This window comes from Panthera onca, chromosome B2 (genome assembly GCF_046562875.1).
Source record: "Panthera onca isolate mPanOnc1 chromosome B2, mPanOnc1 haplotype 2, whole genome shotgun sequence".
Lineage (NCBI taxonomy): Eukaryota > Metazoa > Chordata > Mammalia > Carnivora > Felidae > Panthera > Panthera onca.
In genome coordinates, this window is record NC_138343.1 from 3,956,051 (window position 1) to 3,974,398 (window position 18,348).

At 44.3% G+C, this 18,348-nt stretch overlaps 1 protein-coding gene and 1 long non-coding RNA gene across 3 annotated transcripts in view; one reads left to right on the forward strand and one right to left on the reverse strand.

Moving 5' to 3' along the window:
* The first annotated feature begins 589 nt into the window (after positions 1-589).
* On the forward strand, positions 590-16,621 carry SLC17A3 (solute carrier family 17 member 3). The gene is made up of 11 exons (XM_078446573.2): positions 590-884; positions 5,809-6,020; positions 6,434-6,667; positions 6,753-6,840; positions 10,044-10,130; positions 13,382-13,500; positions 13,627-13,788; positions 14,534-14,663; positions 14,763-14,910; positions 15,201-15,291; positions 16,211-16,621. Exons 1-11 carry the CDS (start codon positions 794-796, stop codon positions 16,343-16,345), a joined length of 1,497 nt encoding a protein of 498 aa, XP_078302699.1. The 5' UTR covers positions 590-793; the 3' UTR covers positions 16,346-16,621.
* The window catches only part of LOC132666635 (uncharacterized), a 48,739-nt gene continuing 40,684 nt past the window's right edge, over positions 10,294-18,348 (reverse strand). For both annotated transcript variants that reach the window (XR_009604749.3, XR_009604748.3), the window contains exon 3: positions 10,294-11,027. This is a non-coding gene — a long non-coding RNA (uncharacterized LOC132666635). The remainder of the gene's footprint in view (positions 11,028-18,348) is intronic.

Sequence of the window (18,348 nt, forward strand, 5' to 3'; positions counted from 1 at the left end):
GAGGCGGTCGTGGGTCCAAATTGTAGGGACCCCAAACAACTATTAGTGCCTAGATCCCCATGTTAGTTATTTCCAGAACTTCGCAGATACATTATCATCTGTGGCCATAAATAATACGGGATTAAAATTGTATCATCACATGCAAATATGGTCCCCAAGTATTAGTGACATACATACAGGAACCCTCACGGGGGGTCAAATGGGGAAGCAGTTTGGGAATCATGGGGGCACTTGAAAGCAGGTTTTCGGGTGCAGTAGAAGATTCTAGAGGAGCACAGGTCTGAAGTGACCCACATCTGTGGTGGCTCCGACAACGATGACAGTAGACTATGTGACAACCACTCGTTGAGTGCCAGACCTGGGCAGTCTATTGAACTCTTGTGATCCTTGATGAAGGTGCTGCCGCTGTGGTGGTGGTGGGTATTCTTACTAACAACAGATAAGAAACGGAAACACACAAATCTGCTCCTGGTGACATTTGGCACGTTAGGTAAATCATGAGCCTGGATTTGAACTTGGAAATGCCCAGATCCAAAGCCAGCACTCTTACCCTGGCACACAGGGACCACTCTAGATCCTAATAATAAACAGTTCCTCCCGTTAGGCATGGTGCACCGGTTGTAGGAGGCCTGGAGGGAATAATGATCCTCCCAGGACCCCACCCACATGAAATGGCCTAGCTTTAAATTGTTTGGTGACCACTGTTTATGCGTATCAGAGGAGTCTCTCTTGGCTGACACCTGTGGATTGCATATTGCCCCGATAGGTGAAAAACATCTGGGGAAAGGACACGATGGCCACCATGACGGAATTGAGTCCCACAGCAGGGAAGACTAAATACTCCCAAGATACACGAGTGGATGAGAGTCTCGTTCCCAAGAAAGGTAAACTCAACCTTGACTCCTTGGGTTTAGGATTTGGTAGTGGATTCTTTACGTGCACTGTCATAAGACAAACAAATGAATTCATATAAGTTGTTGAATTCTTTTTAAAAATCAGGTAATATTAATGTGTGCTTTTCAAATATATGAAGGAAATAAATATCACTGTTCGAAAAAAATCTTGCATTTCTGATGATTATTTTTTAATCTTTGTCCGTGTGCATTTACAGTTTTTGATAGTTGCTGCCAAATTTGTATACACCCACTATTGTGTATTCTTCTTGTTGCTGCATAGAATATTGTAAACATAATTGTATTGCTTAATTAGGTATAGTAAGAAAACTTTTAATTTGACCACACACACTTTTCCATATTGCTTTATAATACTCACAACTATTCTTAAGGATGCGTATTAGTGTTTCAGGATGTCCAATAGATGGAGCATTATTTACCTGAAAAATCCTCTTGCGGTTGGAAATTTAAGTTAGAGTTTTGTTTTGCTACTAAGCTATCTTTACATATATTATGCCTATGCAAACATTCTTTAACATAGCACTTGTCCGAAGTTGGAATTACTATTTCTTCAGCGTGTATTCCTAAGAAATGAAAATTTTGATGCAAAGGCCGTAAATATTTCCTTTCCACTGGCCACCATAGAGACCTTAGTACTCAATCTGAACTAAAGTGAAGCCACATGGAGGATTTTGAGTGGAAGAGGGGGTGATCTAATTTGTGGCATGACTACAACAGTTCATTCGCTATACTGTAAATAGATTGGAGGGGCACCTGGGTGGCTCAGTCGGTTGAGCGTCCAACTTCGGCTCAGGTCATGATCTCGTGGTTCATGAGTTCAAGCCCCGTGTCGGGCTCTGTGCCGACAGCTCCGAGCCTGGAGCCTGCTTCGGATTCGGTGTCTCCCTCTCTCTCTGCCCCTCCCCCAGTTGCGCGCGCTCTCTCTCTCTCTCTCAACTAAATTAACATTAAAAAAAACCATAAAATAGATTGGAAGCAGGAAGTCAAGTTAAAGGCTATTGCAAATATCCAAGCAAGAGGTGTTGGTAGCCAGAATCCTCTGGAAACAGCTCTAAACCAAGAGACAGCAATGGCTCTGGTGAGAAGTGGTTGGATTCTGTACACATTTTCAATGTAAAGACAATAGTATGTTCTAGACAGCCTGGATCTAAGGTGCAAAAGAAAGAAATCAAGTGTCTGGAAGGATAGAATTTCCATCAGCTGAGTTGGGAAAGAATGTGGGTGGACCAAGCTTGGGAGGGAGAGCTCAGGCACTCAGTTTGATAGATTCAGAATCTATTAAGTTTGATTTTTTGATTAGCTTATCAATTGATTTTTAGTGGAACAAAAAATGACACATCTTAAAATCAATGGCAGCTTTAATTTGACAAAACGCACTGCTACAGTATTATACCTTGACTTTATTTTGATTTAAAATATGAGATATTGTTCCAACTTTATTTTTCCATATATCTAACCAGCTAGCTCAGAATCACCTGTATAATTTAGCTTTCCTCCATGAATTGCCGTAATGTCCTTTACTCACTGTATGATTTTTTTGGATGTTTTTCTATTGTTCCTTAGATTTTCTCTTTTTATTGGTGTCTTATTTTAGCCTTGTAACAAATTTCAATGCTGTGCAATGCAAACATCTTTCAATGTGTGCCCTCTCCTCCAAAAAAACCTTTCATGTAGTCTGTTAATACATATAACGCATCTTTATTATTTGATGCCAACCATATTTATTTTCTATCCCTGCAAACATATTACCACAAACTTAATGGCCTAAAATGACACACATTTACGATGTCACAACTTCTGTGGGTCAGGGGCTAAGACATACCTTGGTTTAGTTGGTTCTTCTCTACATCTCACAAGGCTGCAACTGAGCAGTTGTCCAGGTTGTGTTCTCATCTGGAGGCTAGACTGGGGAAGATCCCACTTCCAAGATCATTCAGGTTGTTGGGAGAATTCATCCCCTTACAACCGTACCGCTGAAGGTCCTGGTTTGGGCAGGATTTTGGCTAGAGGCCACTGTCTTGTCCTAGAGGCAGCCCATAGTTCCTTACCGTGTGGGCTTCTCCAACTCTTGGAGTCCTTTATCAAGCCCATGAGTAAAGTATCCAGCTTCAGTTTGGAGTCTTATAATGAAAATCATGAGAGTGCATCCCTTCACTTGCTGGCTAGAAGCAGCTCATAAGTCTTGCCCCCATTCAAGTGGAGGGGATTAGACACATTTGTGAACTCATGAGGTGGGAATCATTGGAGCCACCCTAGGCTCTGTTTGTCACATCATGTTAAAAAACAAGTCTCCTGGACTCTGATTAGAGTAGTATCGAATTCTTCCATATAGAACCTTCAAGTTTCAAAAGTCGACGATTTCATAGTGTCAGTGCTCTCTTCCAGCGGCTAAATACTATGCCTATAAGATATTTATTAATTTGCACACACTCACACATACATACAAACTCACACACTCTCATGTAGCTAAGGGTAATCCTTGAAAATATTTCACAGCCAGCATGACGCTGGCACCAATCTATTAGAGTGGATATGGCTGGAATGATTCATCCATTATGGACATAGGACAGAAACAATCTTTAAGGACACATGTAGTAGATTGTAGGAAATACTTATTAGCAAGCAAGCATCAGGCTTAGCCTTTTAAACACATCCTCTACTTAATCTTTCAGCAACCTAACGAGACCGATGTTCAACCCACTCATTTGTGAGCCATTAGTCTCTTGGTTTGCTGATACTGTTTTTCAGTAGCCTTTGGTCTCTAAGATCCCAGGCCATGTGGAGAAATCAGAGAACACAAGAACTCACAAATTATTAGTTGACTTGATTGACATAAGAAGTCACCACCCAGCCTTGAATCAGGAAGGAAAACTTTCACAAAAATATTGTATTTGAGCTTCTCACTCTAATTTGGGTATGTTTTACAGTTTTTTTCCCAAATTCTGCCTCCCCCACCCCATTCACTAAATGAGAAAACAGTATGTCCTTGTGGGGGAAGACTCTTTTGTTATCTCAAGGTACCTCCTTCCTTGAAGTTTTGAGGACTTCTTGAAGACACACAGGGACCTCTTATCCCACACCATGTAAACCCCACAGATGAGTGCACTTGACTTACAGCAAAGGTATTCTCATGGGGTCATCTAGGACAAAATAAAAGCCATCATATACTTGCCCAACAACGGTTAACAGCATAGACACCTGACACATAGCGGGTCTCTCTGTATCTATGTCCTTCTCATCCATAAAATGAGGATAGCCGTGGTAGCGGCTTCAGAGGATTTAGTGAATTAATTCTCAGTCATTATGTTCCATGACCTATCGGAGCCATCTGACGCACCTGCTGACTCCCTCCTCCCTGAAGCCCTTTTCCCCTGGGCTTTCAGGACACCACACTCTCCTAGTTTTCTTCCAAAACCTACTGATCATCCCTTTTCAGTTTCCTTTGTTGGTCTCTCCCCATTCATTTGGCCTTTCTAAACATTGGAACCCCCAGGGTCAGTCCTTGGTTCTCTTCTCTCTGTGTTCTCATTCCCCAACTATCATGGCTTCAGGTATCATGTGTAGATTATTAACTCCCAGTATTATACCTCAACTCCTACCTCTCTTCTAAACTCTAGAGTTGTGTATCCAACAACATTCTCAACACTCAGAGTGCCTAAAAGGGAGCTCTGTTGGTCCAACAATAAGTTGTTGATCCCCACACTCCCCAAACCCCTGCTCTGGCCACACAACTCCCTTCCTCAGTGAACCTCAACTCTACTCTTCTAGTTCCTAGACAAGAACCTCTCTGGTGCCCCTCCCCCACTGGTCTGTAAAACCTAAAGCTTGATTTAGTGTGCCTTTCCCCCACCCCGTGGGTCCATTTGGGATCCGATTACACTTTCCCGCTTCTGCTGCTCCCACCACAATCCAATGTTCCTCACTTCTCTTCTGCATTATTGCAATAGCCTCTTCCCGGCAACAGCCATCTTCCCCAGAAATACAAAAACAGCCTTGAATGCTGTGCTCATTTCTCTTTCTGCTATTTTTTTTGCTATATTTTTTCATAGTTTGTAGTTGTCAATTTCTCTAATGAGAAAATCTTTCTAGGGGCTTGATTTTATTTTATTTTTTTATTATTTAAAAAAAATTTTTTTTTAACGTTTATTTATTTTTCAGACAGAGAGAGACACAGCATGAACGGGGGAGGGGCAGAGAGAGAGGGAAACACAGAATTGGAAGCAGGCTCCAGGCTCCGAGCCATCAGCCCAGAGCCCGACGCGGGGCTCGAACCCGCGGACCGTGAGATCGTGACCTGAGCCGAAGTCGGACGCTTAACCGACTGAGCCACCCAGGCACCCCTAGGGGCTTGATTTTAAACTTTAAATGAAAGCTTGTCCTCAATGACTGGACACATGTGGAGAACAATCATCTACCCCAACGAACAATTCCCTCAGAGTTTAAAAAATTACATTTTCTATATATAACGTGTAATATAGGACATACAATATAAATTATGTAATTTAATTAAATTTAGTTGATTAAATTATGTGACTTAAATAGGTACATATACATATACTTCCTTATATGTATATAAAATGTATATTTTGCCACCCAGGTATTTACTTCCGAGTAATTTCATCAACTATAGAATACAATAACCCAAGAACGGGAGAGACGAAACCATAGGAAGGATAGATGCCTCAGAGCAAGTCAGTCTCTATACAGTCATGGTATGAAAACAACCTTCAGTTCAACTCAGTGATTGCCTCCTTTTGTATCTTTCCTAAAGCCAAGAGCAAAGCCATTTAACTCATTAGGTGATGGTCTGTGGTACCTTCCCGTGGTATAACTTGTGAGAAGCAAATGATGGCTTAATAAGGAAAGCACTAATGTCATGTTATGATATTTCCAGTTCTAAGCTTCCGCTCCACTCGCTATGGAATAGCCTTTATGGCACATTTCTGCAATTTTATACTGACGGCACAGTATGCTGCCATCAACATCAGCATGGTGGCCATGGTCAACGGCACAAACCATCAGTCCCAGTTTAATGGCTCCACCGAGAGTCTGCCTCTTGACGCACTTGGTGGCTCAAATGATGCACCAAACAGTCTTCCAGCAGAGGTAAGCAATACGAGATTTAAGCTGTGTTCTTGTTTGTGCTGTTTGTTTAGAGCTTGTATGTTAAAAAGTTTTAGTTGGGGGGGACACCCGGGTGGCTCAGTCAGTTAAGCGTCCGATTCCTGAGATTTTGGCTCAGGTCATGATCTCACGGTTCGTGAGTTCGAGCTCTGCATTGGGCCCCACGTTGACAACACAGAGGCTGTTTGGGATTCCCTCTCTCTCTCTCTCTCCCTCTCTCTCTGCCCCACCCCTGCTCGTGCGCTCTCTCTCTCTCAAAATAAATGAACACTTAAGAGAAGTTTTACTTGGCAAAATAGTGATTTGAAAGCAAGTGAGAGATATAAAGAGGTGTCTTCAGTAATGTAAGAACCTTCCTGTAAACGGCTTACTACAGCATTCTCTGTTTCTTCAAGGCCCCTGTGTATGACTGGAGCCCTCAAATCCAAGGCATCATTTTTGGTTCTGTCATCTACGGCATGATGCTGACAACGGCTCCCAGCGGGTACCTGGCTGGAAGAATAGGAACAAAGCGTGTGGTTGGCGTTTCTTTGGTTGTATCCTCCCTTCTCATTATCTTCACCCCGCTGGCGGCTGACCTGGGGCTAGCCTTCCTCATTGCAACTCGAATAGTCCAGGGCCTAGCCCAGGTATCCAGACAGTTTGCGAATATGAAACGGATATGAATTTCCACATGGCACCACATACCAACAGCTCTAACTGTTTTGACTTCAGGGCTCGATACTTGGGGGCCAGCACGCGCTTTGGGAGAGATGGGGTCCTCCATGTGAACGAAGCCGCCTCTGCACCCTCGCTCTATCAGGTAGAAACACATAACCGAAATGAGCCCACTCAATCCAACATTCTAACTCTGGGGTACGTGAGAATTTCTCTGTTGAATGTGTTTTTCTTTTTTCCTCGGTGGTGACCAAATATTTATAAATTAAGGAGATGGATCCTTTGTGCCATGACTTTTAGTTTTTTTTTTTTTTTAATTTTTTAAATGTTTATTTTTCGGAGAGAGAGAGAGAGAGAGAGAGAGACAAAGTGCGAGTGGGGGAGGGGCAGAGAGGGAGGGAGACACAGAATCCGAAGCAGGCTCCAGGCTCCAAGCTGTCGACACAGAGCCCGACACGAGGCTCGAGCTCATGAACCCTGAGATCGTGACCTGAGCTCAAGTCGGACGCTCAATCGACTGAACCACCCAGGTGCCCCGCTTTCTGTTATTTTTCCCCAAGTTGTCATTTATAACACGGCTTTGCTTATAATGACTTTTCCTATGTGTAAAAAATATATTCTTGCATATTTAAATTGATCATCCTTTTCTTTTATGGCTTCTGGATTTTGAGTCATAGATGGACAAGTTACAAAAGCATCCACCCACGTTTTTCCTTGAACTTGCCTGATTTCGTTTTCATACCTAAATTTCTAATACACTGGGAGTCTATACTGGTATTCTATGTATGAGGCACAGATCTAACTTAATCTTCTTTGGCAGAGTTCTCAGTTGTTCTGATCATGATTTGCCTGGACAGTGTATCTGGAATGAATATTCTAAAAATATTGGGGAAGAATGAAAAACAGAAAGAATAAGGCTAACAACCAGGAGATTGATGAAGTAGTTTCTGGATAAGAAAACTGGGGTAACTCCCCAGCTAACTTACGGATCACGAGGGAGTCAGGGACTCTTCAAGCCCAGAAAACAAGACACACATACACACACACACGCTGACTGATCTCACCCCCCTCTGGACCCTCTAGAGCCCTTTACAACCCTGGAGAAGTATTTTCTGTCACCAGAGCTCATATCCACTGATAGGGGAATAGTCCACTAATTTGGACTATGAGGAAACTCACATCCGTCATCGCAGCTGACTAATGGGGCTTCTCAAGGATTGAGATTGACCCCCTCCCCCCACAAAACCTCAAACATTTTAAAGAAAACAAGAGCACAAAAGAGAGAGACCAAACTCAAAAACCGTGAGAACAAATCCAAATGAAGAAGAAATTAAAAGAAACTTTTACATGATTAACCAATACCACGGGAGAGATCTAAGGGACCATGTATCATAACGTTTATTTAAAAAGAAAAAACCGTCAGAACGGCGAGCATCCAAAAGACAAGAAATAATAAGGGTTGGTGAGGATGTGGAGAAAAGAGAATCTCTGTGTCCTATTTGTAGGAATGGAAATTGGTGCAGCGACCGTGGAAAACAGGAGAGAGCTTCCTCAAAAAGCTAAAAATAAAAGTACCAAACCACCCAATAACTGCACATCTGAGTATTTACCCGAGGGAAATGAAAACACCAGTGCAAAAGACATATGCACTCCTGGGTTTACTGCAGCATCGTTTACAATAGCCAAGATAGGAAAGCAGCCCAGATGTCCACCAATAGATGGATGGATGAAGAAGATACGGTGTGTTTACATAATGGAATATTATTTGGTCACCAAAAAGAATGAAATCTTGCCATTTGCAACATGAATGAACCCAAAAAGGCTGTTTCTCTAAGTCCTGTAAGTCAGACAGACAAAGACAGTATCGTGCAGTCTCACTTATACGCGGCATCTAAAAGCACCACCAAATAACAATAACAACAGGAAAGAGAAACAGACTCATAAATATAGAGAACCAACCAGTGGTTGGGTGGGGGTGGGAGATAGGCCAAATAGGGGAGGGAGATTAAGAGATACAAAGTTCCAGGTATAAAATAAATAAGTCAAGGGAATGAAAAGTACGGCCTAGGGAACATACTCGATAATGTTGTACTAATTTGGTATGGGGATAGACGGTAACTATGCTTACTGTGGCATTTTGTAATGTGTGTAATTTTCAAATCACTATGTGGTACACCTGCAACTAATATCAACCATGCTTCAATTAAAAATTTAAAAAAAGTAATTAAAAAAACCAGACTGCTATAAGAATAGTCGTTGGTAATGAAGAGTATAATCGCTAATATTTTTGCAATGAGTGGTCTGGATACCTAAATGAAGGGAGACGGCCTTCCATGGAAAGCATGGAAGGAAAGTTTAAAATCTCGGAAGGAAGATAGTGACCTTGTAGAAGGAGCTGCTCCCTCCCTCTCGTTTCCTGCTCGCACACTTTTCTCTGGTTCCCGCACATCTCCGATTGAATATGCCCGTGAACAGCTAGAGTCTTGTGTTTGTGATTATTGCCTACTTAGTATTATGTGTCTGCTGCTCTTTCCACCTTTTTCTATCTACATTCCAAGACAAACATGTCATTCTTAGTGAATTACTTATCGTTAATGGACACGGCTTATGAATCCTCTCTCTCTCTCGAAAATAAATAAACCTTAAAAAATAAGAAAAATTGAATTAAAAACTAAATAAGTAGATAATAAATAAAAGGAACAAACAAATAAATAAAAACTCACACATCTGTAATTTGACAAGTTGATGTTAATCTGGAAAATAAAAACACATAATAGCCTAGTTTTGGAAAAGTTGTTGGAAGGAAGGGTGCCCTGCTATGTATGAGAATGCTCTGTGAAGTCAGGGAAATCAAAAGTGTTATTAGCACCGTAACAGACCAATCTAGCTTTCTGCCTGCATGTCGCTTAAATGCCTTTACAAAGAGGTAAGTGTGTGTGTAGATACATATTATATATGTTTGCAGGGAGGAAAGCTATGCAACGATATATCACATAACAGGTAATGGTTAACATTAGAGACCAGAGTGGGAACGGACGGGGGTGGCACGTCGCGGGACTCTGCTTCGTGATAATTTACTTTCTCAATAAGCACATGTCACATGACTTGTGTAATTAAAAATTAAAATAACACGGGAGGAAGAAGCATGGCTGTTGTCTGCAATGCTATTAGGGAACTGCCAGAAAAATGGGCCCTCAGGAGAACTAAGTGATAAATCTGAAGTTCACGTATTCCGATATGCTAGTCTGGTTATGGTTGGTGACACCACGTTAACATATCATCCGTCATCCTGTCGGTGTCTATCCAGTGGCGGTCCACAGCCCCACAGGTTACTCTGTCTCTTTGCAGGAATGATGCTGGGAACCTTCACCATCATCCTCCTGGGTGGCATCATCAGCCAAACCCTCGGGTGGCCTTTTGTCTTCTATATCTTTGGTAAGCAGCTCTCTCCCCATTCCAGGGTTTCATATTCAGGGCGAGTGTCCAAGGATCAGTCTGCGATGCTATCGATCTGCCATAAAGCATCATTAGCACGCAGTGGTTGGGCATGCGCAAACCACCCCCCCCCCCCCCCCCGCCTCCCCCTGCCCCCGGTTCCGGCTGCAGGTGACAGGCTTGCAGAGCAGTGGTTTGGGACAGATGAAAGAAAGACGCGCAGAGAGCAAGCCACCGCTGTGGGTTTTCTCTCCCATCAAGTGCATCAGGACAGGGGCCTGGGTTGGGTGCAAGTTTCCAAAAGGAGAGAAAACACTAAACACCAACAAGGCGAAGGCGAGGAGGGACCACAACCTGGAGGTCTAGGGCAGGGCGCAAGAAGAGGGAACTCAGCAGAAACAGAACTGAGGAGACAAATCTAAAAGCCGGGAGAGTGTGAGGCAGGAAAGAGCACCCAATAAAGGCAACGACATACAGAGGAAACCCGGTTATTTGCGGGGCACGTGCGTGAAGACATCATCTGAGCCCGTGGTGGGGAAAATCCCTGGAAAAGATTAAAGAACAGAATCGAGGACTTGCAAAGAATCGGAGACAGAGTCTGTTTCCACAAGACAGACTGAAAACACTGACAATTCAGAGGCAGTTGGGCAGAATGGCCACCGCCTTCTTTCTCCAGCGGCTCCAGAGGAAGCGCTGCGGGGCCCTTTGACAAATGACGACGCAAGACCTAAAAGGATCGAACTATTTCTCTGCAAGCTAACTGTAGCGCAGACAAAAAGCTCAAAAATCTGGTAGAGGAAGACAAAGACACTCAGCACCCACCTCGGTGCCATCCACGATGTCTGGTTCCCATCGCAGATTACCAGGCGTGGCAACATAAAAGCAGGAAAACACAACCTGTAAGAAGAAGAGTAAAAAGATCAATCAAAACGGACGCAGAACTGGCACCGAGGTTAGAATAATGGGTGAAGGGTGGCCAAAGTCAATGAAAACTACACACTCACAGACCCAAGAACAATGGGTCTCAAGCACAGGCAACATGAAGAAAACGACACCAAGTTATAGGTAACCGGATGGCTGAAAGCCAGTGATAAAGATGAAAATTTTAAAAGCAGTGAAAGCTAAATACATATCACACACAGAACAACAGAGACAGTGAAGAGGGTAGCCTTCCTGTCGGAAGCAACGCAAGGAGGAAGGCAGTGAAATAAAAGTTTTCACGTCCCGCAAGGAAAACAAACAAAGAAACAAACCGTCAACATAGAATTCTGGGGGGGGAAATGTCAAAAACGGACAAAATAAGGACATTTTTAGCCACACCAAAGTTGAGAGACTAAGAAATTTAAATTAAAAATAGCAGTACCGTTTTCAATAGCTTGGGCAAGTACGTAACATAGGAATAAATCCAACAAAAGGTGGGAAAGACCGATGCCCTGAAAACTGTGCTCATGAAAATAACAGGATTCTAGAAGAGCCAAATAATTTTGCAAATGAGTTACAAAGTTGGAGGACTCACACTGCCCGATGTTAAGACACAGAAGATTACGCCATCGGGACACGGCAGTGTTGGCATATTGGCAGAAAATAAATCAGCGGAGCACAGTCCCAAACAGACTCACACATAAAAGGTAAGTTGATTTTTGGCAAAGATGCAAAGGGAATCCAATGGAGAAAGGAATAGGCTTTTCAACAAGATGTCGCTCAAAAACTGGATACTTTGGTCCAGTCTTATACCCTACACAAAAACAAACTCAAAATAAATCCTGGACCTAATTTTAAAATCTGAAGTTATTATCCTTCCAGAAGAAAGCCTATGAGAAAACCCTTGCTCTCTAGTTAGGCAAAGATTTCTTAGACGTGACACCAAAGGCTTGATCCGTAAAATTACAAACTGATAGGCTGGATTTCATCAGAGTAAAAACTTGTCTTCACGAGCCGTTATTAGGATAATAAAGACAGGGAAAAAATACTTGCAAAACACATATGTAATAAGGACTTTTATCCAGAATGTGTAAATAATTCTCAACACTCAATTATAAGAAAACAGAACAAAAAATGGTTTAGCAGTGGCAAAGATGCTTCAGAGAGGGAAAGTAAACACATGGAAAGGTGCTCAACATCTTTCGTCATGAGGGGAATGCAATTAAGAATGAGAGAACCTCTGAACACCTGTTACAATGGCTCATTGTGACACAGTTAAGAAATGTGGATGTGGTCTCTGTCCCCAGGTTCCGACCCAGAGCTCCTAAAACCCTTGTAATTGCCTGAGTGTTATGAACATCTTTTGTCCTAATGAGACAGCTCTTGGTGGACCCGAGACAGCTTCACGATGAGGGCTGGGCACCAGAAAGAACAAACCCCGATTAGAAGCTTGGAAGTTTCAGCCTCCATCCTCCAGGAGGGAAGGAGGCTGCAGGATGAGTTAATAATCTATTATGCCTACGTGATGTCACCTCCCTAAAGATCCCTGAACCGTGGGATCTTCCAGATCGGTGAACACCTCCATGTGCTGGGAGGGTGGCGTATCCCAGCTCCACAGGGGCTCCTGTGCTCAGAACCCCTTCCAGACCTTGCCCTGTGTACCTGTTTGTCTGGCTGTTCATCTGCAGCCTGTACAATATCCTTTGTAACAAACTGGCAGACTTAAGTAAATGTAAGTAAATGCTTCCTTGACTTTGGTGAGATGTTCCAGCAAATTATCAAAACTGAGAGGGGGTTGTAGGAACCCCCCCTTTGCAGTCAAGTCAGAAGCGTGCGTAACCCGGGGACCCACTGCTTGTGACTGGCATCTGCAGTGGGGGGCAGCCTTGTGGGACTGAGCCCTCCCCCTGCAGTGTCTGTGCCAACTACCAGTAGTTAGCGTCAAAGGTGAGCCAAGCTGGCGTCCGTGGAGAACTTGGAGGGTTGCTTAATGCGAAAACCTACACGTTTACCGTCGAAAGCGCTGAAAGGGACAGCTTTCCTTCGATAATATTAAAAAGGTTGAGAAAACCAAGTCCTAGGGTCTGTGATTTCCATACATATGAATAATCAAGAGATGTAAAAAAAAAAAAAAAAAAGAGGGTTCTAGAAAGTTGTGATATTTGTGCGTTCTTTTTTTTTTTTTTTTTTTTTTTTTTTGAGACTTGCAAAGGGGATATTATGAGCAAGGGCTTGTCCCAGGACTTGCGCTCGAAAATGTGCCAACATAAAGGAAATTTCCACAGAAAGCAGAAACCGGCATGGTAACCAATTTTATCCTCTGCTTACAGGAGGCATTGGCTTCGTCTACTGCCTTCTCTGGTTTGTTCTGGTGTATGATGACCCCGTCTCTCACCCATGGATAAGCGTCACAGAAAGGGAGTATATCGTATCTTCCTTGGCCCAACAGGTACACGTAAGGGCTGCGACCATCTGCAGAGAGCTCGCGTCGGCCTCTGCATTTCGAGGGGGTGACGAAGCTCACGCGTGGGCCCGGCCCAGATCTTACCGTCCTAACCAGTACGCTTGTTTCCAGGTCAGCCCTCATAAGCAGCCTCTTCCGTTCAAGGCCATGCTCAGGTCTCTACCCCTGTATGCCATTTGTCTGTGCAGTTTCAGCCATCAGTGGATGATCACCATACTGATTGTATACATGCCAACTTACATCAGCTCGGTGTTCAACATTAATATCAGAGACGTGAGTGCCTTTCCCTCTGGGCCTTTCTCCAGCGCGCATGACTCACCAATCACTTCGTCTTCACAAATGGTTCCATCCAGGAAAGTGTATCCTCTACTACCTACCACGAAATGATCTAATATTTAACACTCACGCTGGTAGCTTCTCTAAGGACATGACTGAAAAGGCTCCTGATGTTGTTAAGAAAGTAGGATTTCAGGGGCGCCTGAGTGGCTTCGTCGGTTGAGCATCTGACTTCAGCTCAGGTCATGATCTTGCCGTTGGTGGGTTCAAGTCCCCCCTCGGGCTCTGTGCTGATGGCTCGGAGCCTGGAGCCTGCTTCGGATTCTGTGTCTCCCTCTCTCTCTGCCCCCCGCCCTGGCCATGCTATGCTCTCTCTCTCTCTCTCTCTCTTAAAAATAAAGTAAGCATTAAAAAAAAAAAAAAAAAAAAAAAGGAAATGAGAAAGAAAGAATGGCCTTAGGGGCGCCTGGGTGTCTTAGTCGGTTGAGCATCTGACTTCAGCTCAGGTCATGATCTCACAGTTGGGTGAGTTCGAGCCCCGCATCTGGCTGTCTGCTGTCAGCCTGTCAGCACGGAGCCCAGAACCTGCTTTGGATCCTCTGTCTCTCTCTCTCTCTCTGCTCCTCCCCCGCTCTCAGGGTTGTCTTCGGGGTTGTCAGTATGATTATCAGTGGTTTCTCAAAAAAAGGTGTGGGCTCACCACCCCTATTATGATGATTTACTCACGTCTTTTCCCCCTCAGAATGGGTTCCTGTCTGCCTTTCCTTTTATCATTTCCTGGGTCACTGGTATCCTGGGAGGCCAACTGGCAGATTTCCTCCTGACCAAGAATTTTAGGCTCGTTACCGTGAGGAAAATTGCCACATTTCTTGGTAAGAACAGGGCTTGAGGGTCAGATGATTCACAAAACATACAAATACAACAGCCAAAGGTGTATCTCATTGTTTAATTTGTCTGTTCCTCATTCCTAGGAAATTTCCCCTCTTCAGTGCTCCTCGTGGCTCTGTCCTACCTCACCCCTGACTACGTCACCACAATGACCCTCCTTGTAGTCTCATGTGGGTTAACCCCCTTCTGTCAGTCAGGGATCTATATCAACGCCTTAGACATTGCTCCGAGGTAGGATGGTCATCTCCACTCTTATATTTCACCTATTCTGAAAAAGACTTAGCCCGAAGCTTTCTGGGAGCCCCAAACTTTGGGACAGAATAAATCACAGGCAAGGACCACAGATGGACCTGTGGCCATTTTTTGCAGGGATGTGGGGAGAAGGGGGTTATTGATTCGTCTCAGTGCCTCTCACTGAACGTACACAGTGCAAGTCCTTTCTGATGTAATTACACGAGCGAGGCTGAAGGATACCATGAAGCATCTCTGGATCTAGCCTGGAACATTCCTGTCACCCACAGGCATTCCAGTTTTCTCATGGGAGCCTCAAGGGAATTCGGATACACAGCAGCTATCCTGGCATCCACCATCAGCGGGTTTCTCCTCAGTCAGGTAGGGTGTTCGGGTCAAGGACTCTGAAGATGCTCTGCCAAATCCATTCGTAAAGTTAGTAGCGTCCCTAAAGCATGTGCTCGCGTCGTAGAAAATAAAAGCAAACTGTGGGTAACTTTGTCATGAGGTCAACCTGGCAGAGAAAAATGTAGAACGATTCCTTTCGTGACCTCAGTCTTTCCTTGTTCTGAAGCCAAAGAAGTGATGATCCCCTGGCAACATTCAGTCTTTGAAACTGAAATCACACAGCCGTACCGATGTCGTGAGATGGTAAATTCCATGCCCCGATGCAACTTGCCACGTCTTTGGCAACGCGGTGAAATTTTCATTTGCATAACCATCCCAAAGCAGACAGATAGTAAAAGCAGATGTGCTGACGTGTCTCGTACACGCAGGCATGATTGTAGGTATTTCATACGCAGTAATCGCATTTAATTATTGATGCCCATGCCCATTATGAGAATGGTATACTGTGATCCTCACTTCCTGATGATAAAGCTGAAAATCTGATAGAACAAGTCTTTCCGCTGAGAGGATGCAGAGTCAGAATTCTTCCTTCTTAGACCCGTCTAGCTCCAGAGCCTACAGTGTTTCCCCCACGCCACAGCAACACAAGAAGAAAACACTCTTAGCGTACTTGGCGTGTCATGATTTGCACACAAGAGAAAACGCATGGCACTTCGATAAATAGTGACAAGCGCAGTTCTGTAGGTTAATTGTAAAGGTCCCCAAATCCCATTTATTAGGAATATTCTAAATGCACTCTGAAATTCTTTCTTTCCAACCATCAAGCCTCTTGCAGGAAATGAACGTCTACGTGGAGAGCCATTAGCAAATGTGGTCTTCTAAACTATAAATATGGGCTCGTAGCAAAAAAAGGATGAAGGAGGAAACTTTACTGGAGGTTTTGTGTCCTCAGGATCCCGAATTCGGATGGAGGAATGTCTTTCTGTTGTTGTTTGCCATTAACCTATCAGGATTGATCTTCTACCTTATATTTGGAGATGCAGTTGTCCAAGACTGGGCTAAGGACAGGAAACTCACTCGTTTATGAAGGTAAAGGACAGTGGTTTCATCTATGCATTTAACTAGAGGAACACTATTGAAATTTTTAATTCGACGTCCTTTTTCTTCCTTAGTTATCTCACCTCGGTAGGATGGAAAGTCACTGGGCACCTCTCTTCACAAAGGAGAAGCCTTCGGTGATGCGAAGACCAGGGGAGAGAACCTTGTTTGCTGCCATTCTTTTCACATCTGAGATCGGTTCTTTATGTCGCTAAGATTTCCTCCGGGGGAAAATATCCAATGAGTGAAAATTCAAATAAAGTGATAGCCACGAACAAAGTTGTCATCTTCATGGAATTCCCGGTGGATTTAGAAGAACTGTTGTATCAGAGCTAACTGGCCAGACTCACAGTTTCTGGATCTCAAAACAGAAATCGGTGTTTTGAGGCTCTGAATCTGAGGACGTAACCTCACGAGGACAATAGTTTTTCCTATTCGTAAAAGGGAGTATTAATTTGTATTTGTTAGATCGGATACGGTCCACACGCCCCTGCCTTTGTGTGTTCCACTCTTCGCCCGGCTTAGGCCCCGGCAAGCTGACCTGTTTTGTATCCACACTCCCGAGTCCACTGGCCTCTGCTGGATTTTCAATGCAGGCTGAAGAGTGAGGACAGGGAGTATCTCTGTCTCTACGGTCCCTCCTGTGGGGTCTGCCGGTGGCTGACGCTTCCTCTACTGTTCAGATCACCTGACTGGCAGGACTTCCACACATTCTGGTTGCTTCTCTCTTCTCCTGTGCCTTCAGGCTTTTTTTTTTTTGCCTTCACTCCATTCTCAATCCTGTGTAAACTGTCTCTTTTAACACCGTCTTCGAATTACCTACCTGGTGTGAGTCTGCATGTTTTCCTTCCGGGAACCAGCCAAGTCAGTGGTTCCATCATATATAAAGTTCACAGCATGAAATGGACCAACATGTTTGTAAAATGGCAATTTATAGGTATCAGTGGGTTAGAGCACATGCAGAGGGGCCAGGGCCATTTTCTCAGTTGCTCCCCGTGGTGATCTTCACTGTGTAGACAGGACGGCCAGCAAGTCATTTCATACAGAGGTGACGTGATGGTCACGGTTCTGAATGAAAAGCCACGGCAAGAGGATAGAGGTCAAATCTGAATAAATCCAAAAACAATTACTGAGATCTTGCTCCAGTGTCGAATCTAGGCCCTTGAGGTCGGAGAGTCACGATTCTCCAGTCCAGTGTGGAGGACAGACATAATGGCTGCCAGGGCATGGTCTTAGGCACATGGCAGAGGAACGTACCGTCCGTTAGGGGAGACTACGTGAATGGTTACGATCCCATGTGGAAAAGCATGGTGGGGGAGGAGGGAATTCCTTCTGCAAGGAATTCCTGAGCTAAATAGGGAGTTTTATGGTAAGATTCCCCACATTGGAGCCCCACTTGTACAAAAGCAGGGGAACAAGAAACAGGATGGATTCTGGGGTGCCTGGGTGACCCAGTCAGTGGAGGGCCCGACGACTGATTTTGGCTCAGGTCACGAGCTCACGGTTCGTCAGATCGAGCCCCCGTCGGGCTTTGTGCTGACAGCATGGAGCCTGCTTGGGATTCTCTGACTCCCTCTCTCTCTGCCCCTGCCCCACCCATGTTCTTGTGTGATTGCTTTCTCTCCCTCAAAGTAAATAAACCTAAAAAAACCACAAAAAACAACAGGACGGATTCTGAAAGGAATCATGCATGATCAGTTGGGAAAGAACAGAAGAGGAGCTTGGGGAGGGGGGTATGACCAGTGCATAAAGGTCATGTTTGCCACGTTAGGGAGCTTGAGGGGTATCCCACAAAGCAAGAGTGACAGGCACAGATTTTCTCTCTGGATAGAACACTCTGGCCCAATTCCAGAACCGGGAAATCTATTAAATGACTGTCTGCGGTGTGGTCCGCATAGCAGTGATGAGGACTGAACCAGGGTGGGAAGAGCTGGGGTGGAGAAGAGAGACACTAAGGAGTCGGGGTGTCTAACCTGAGAGACTGCACAGACA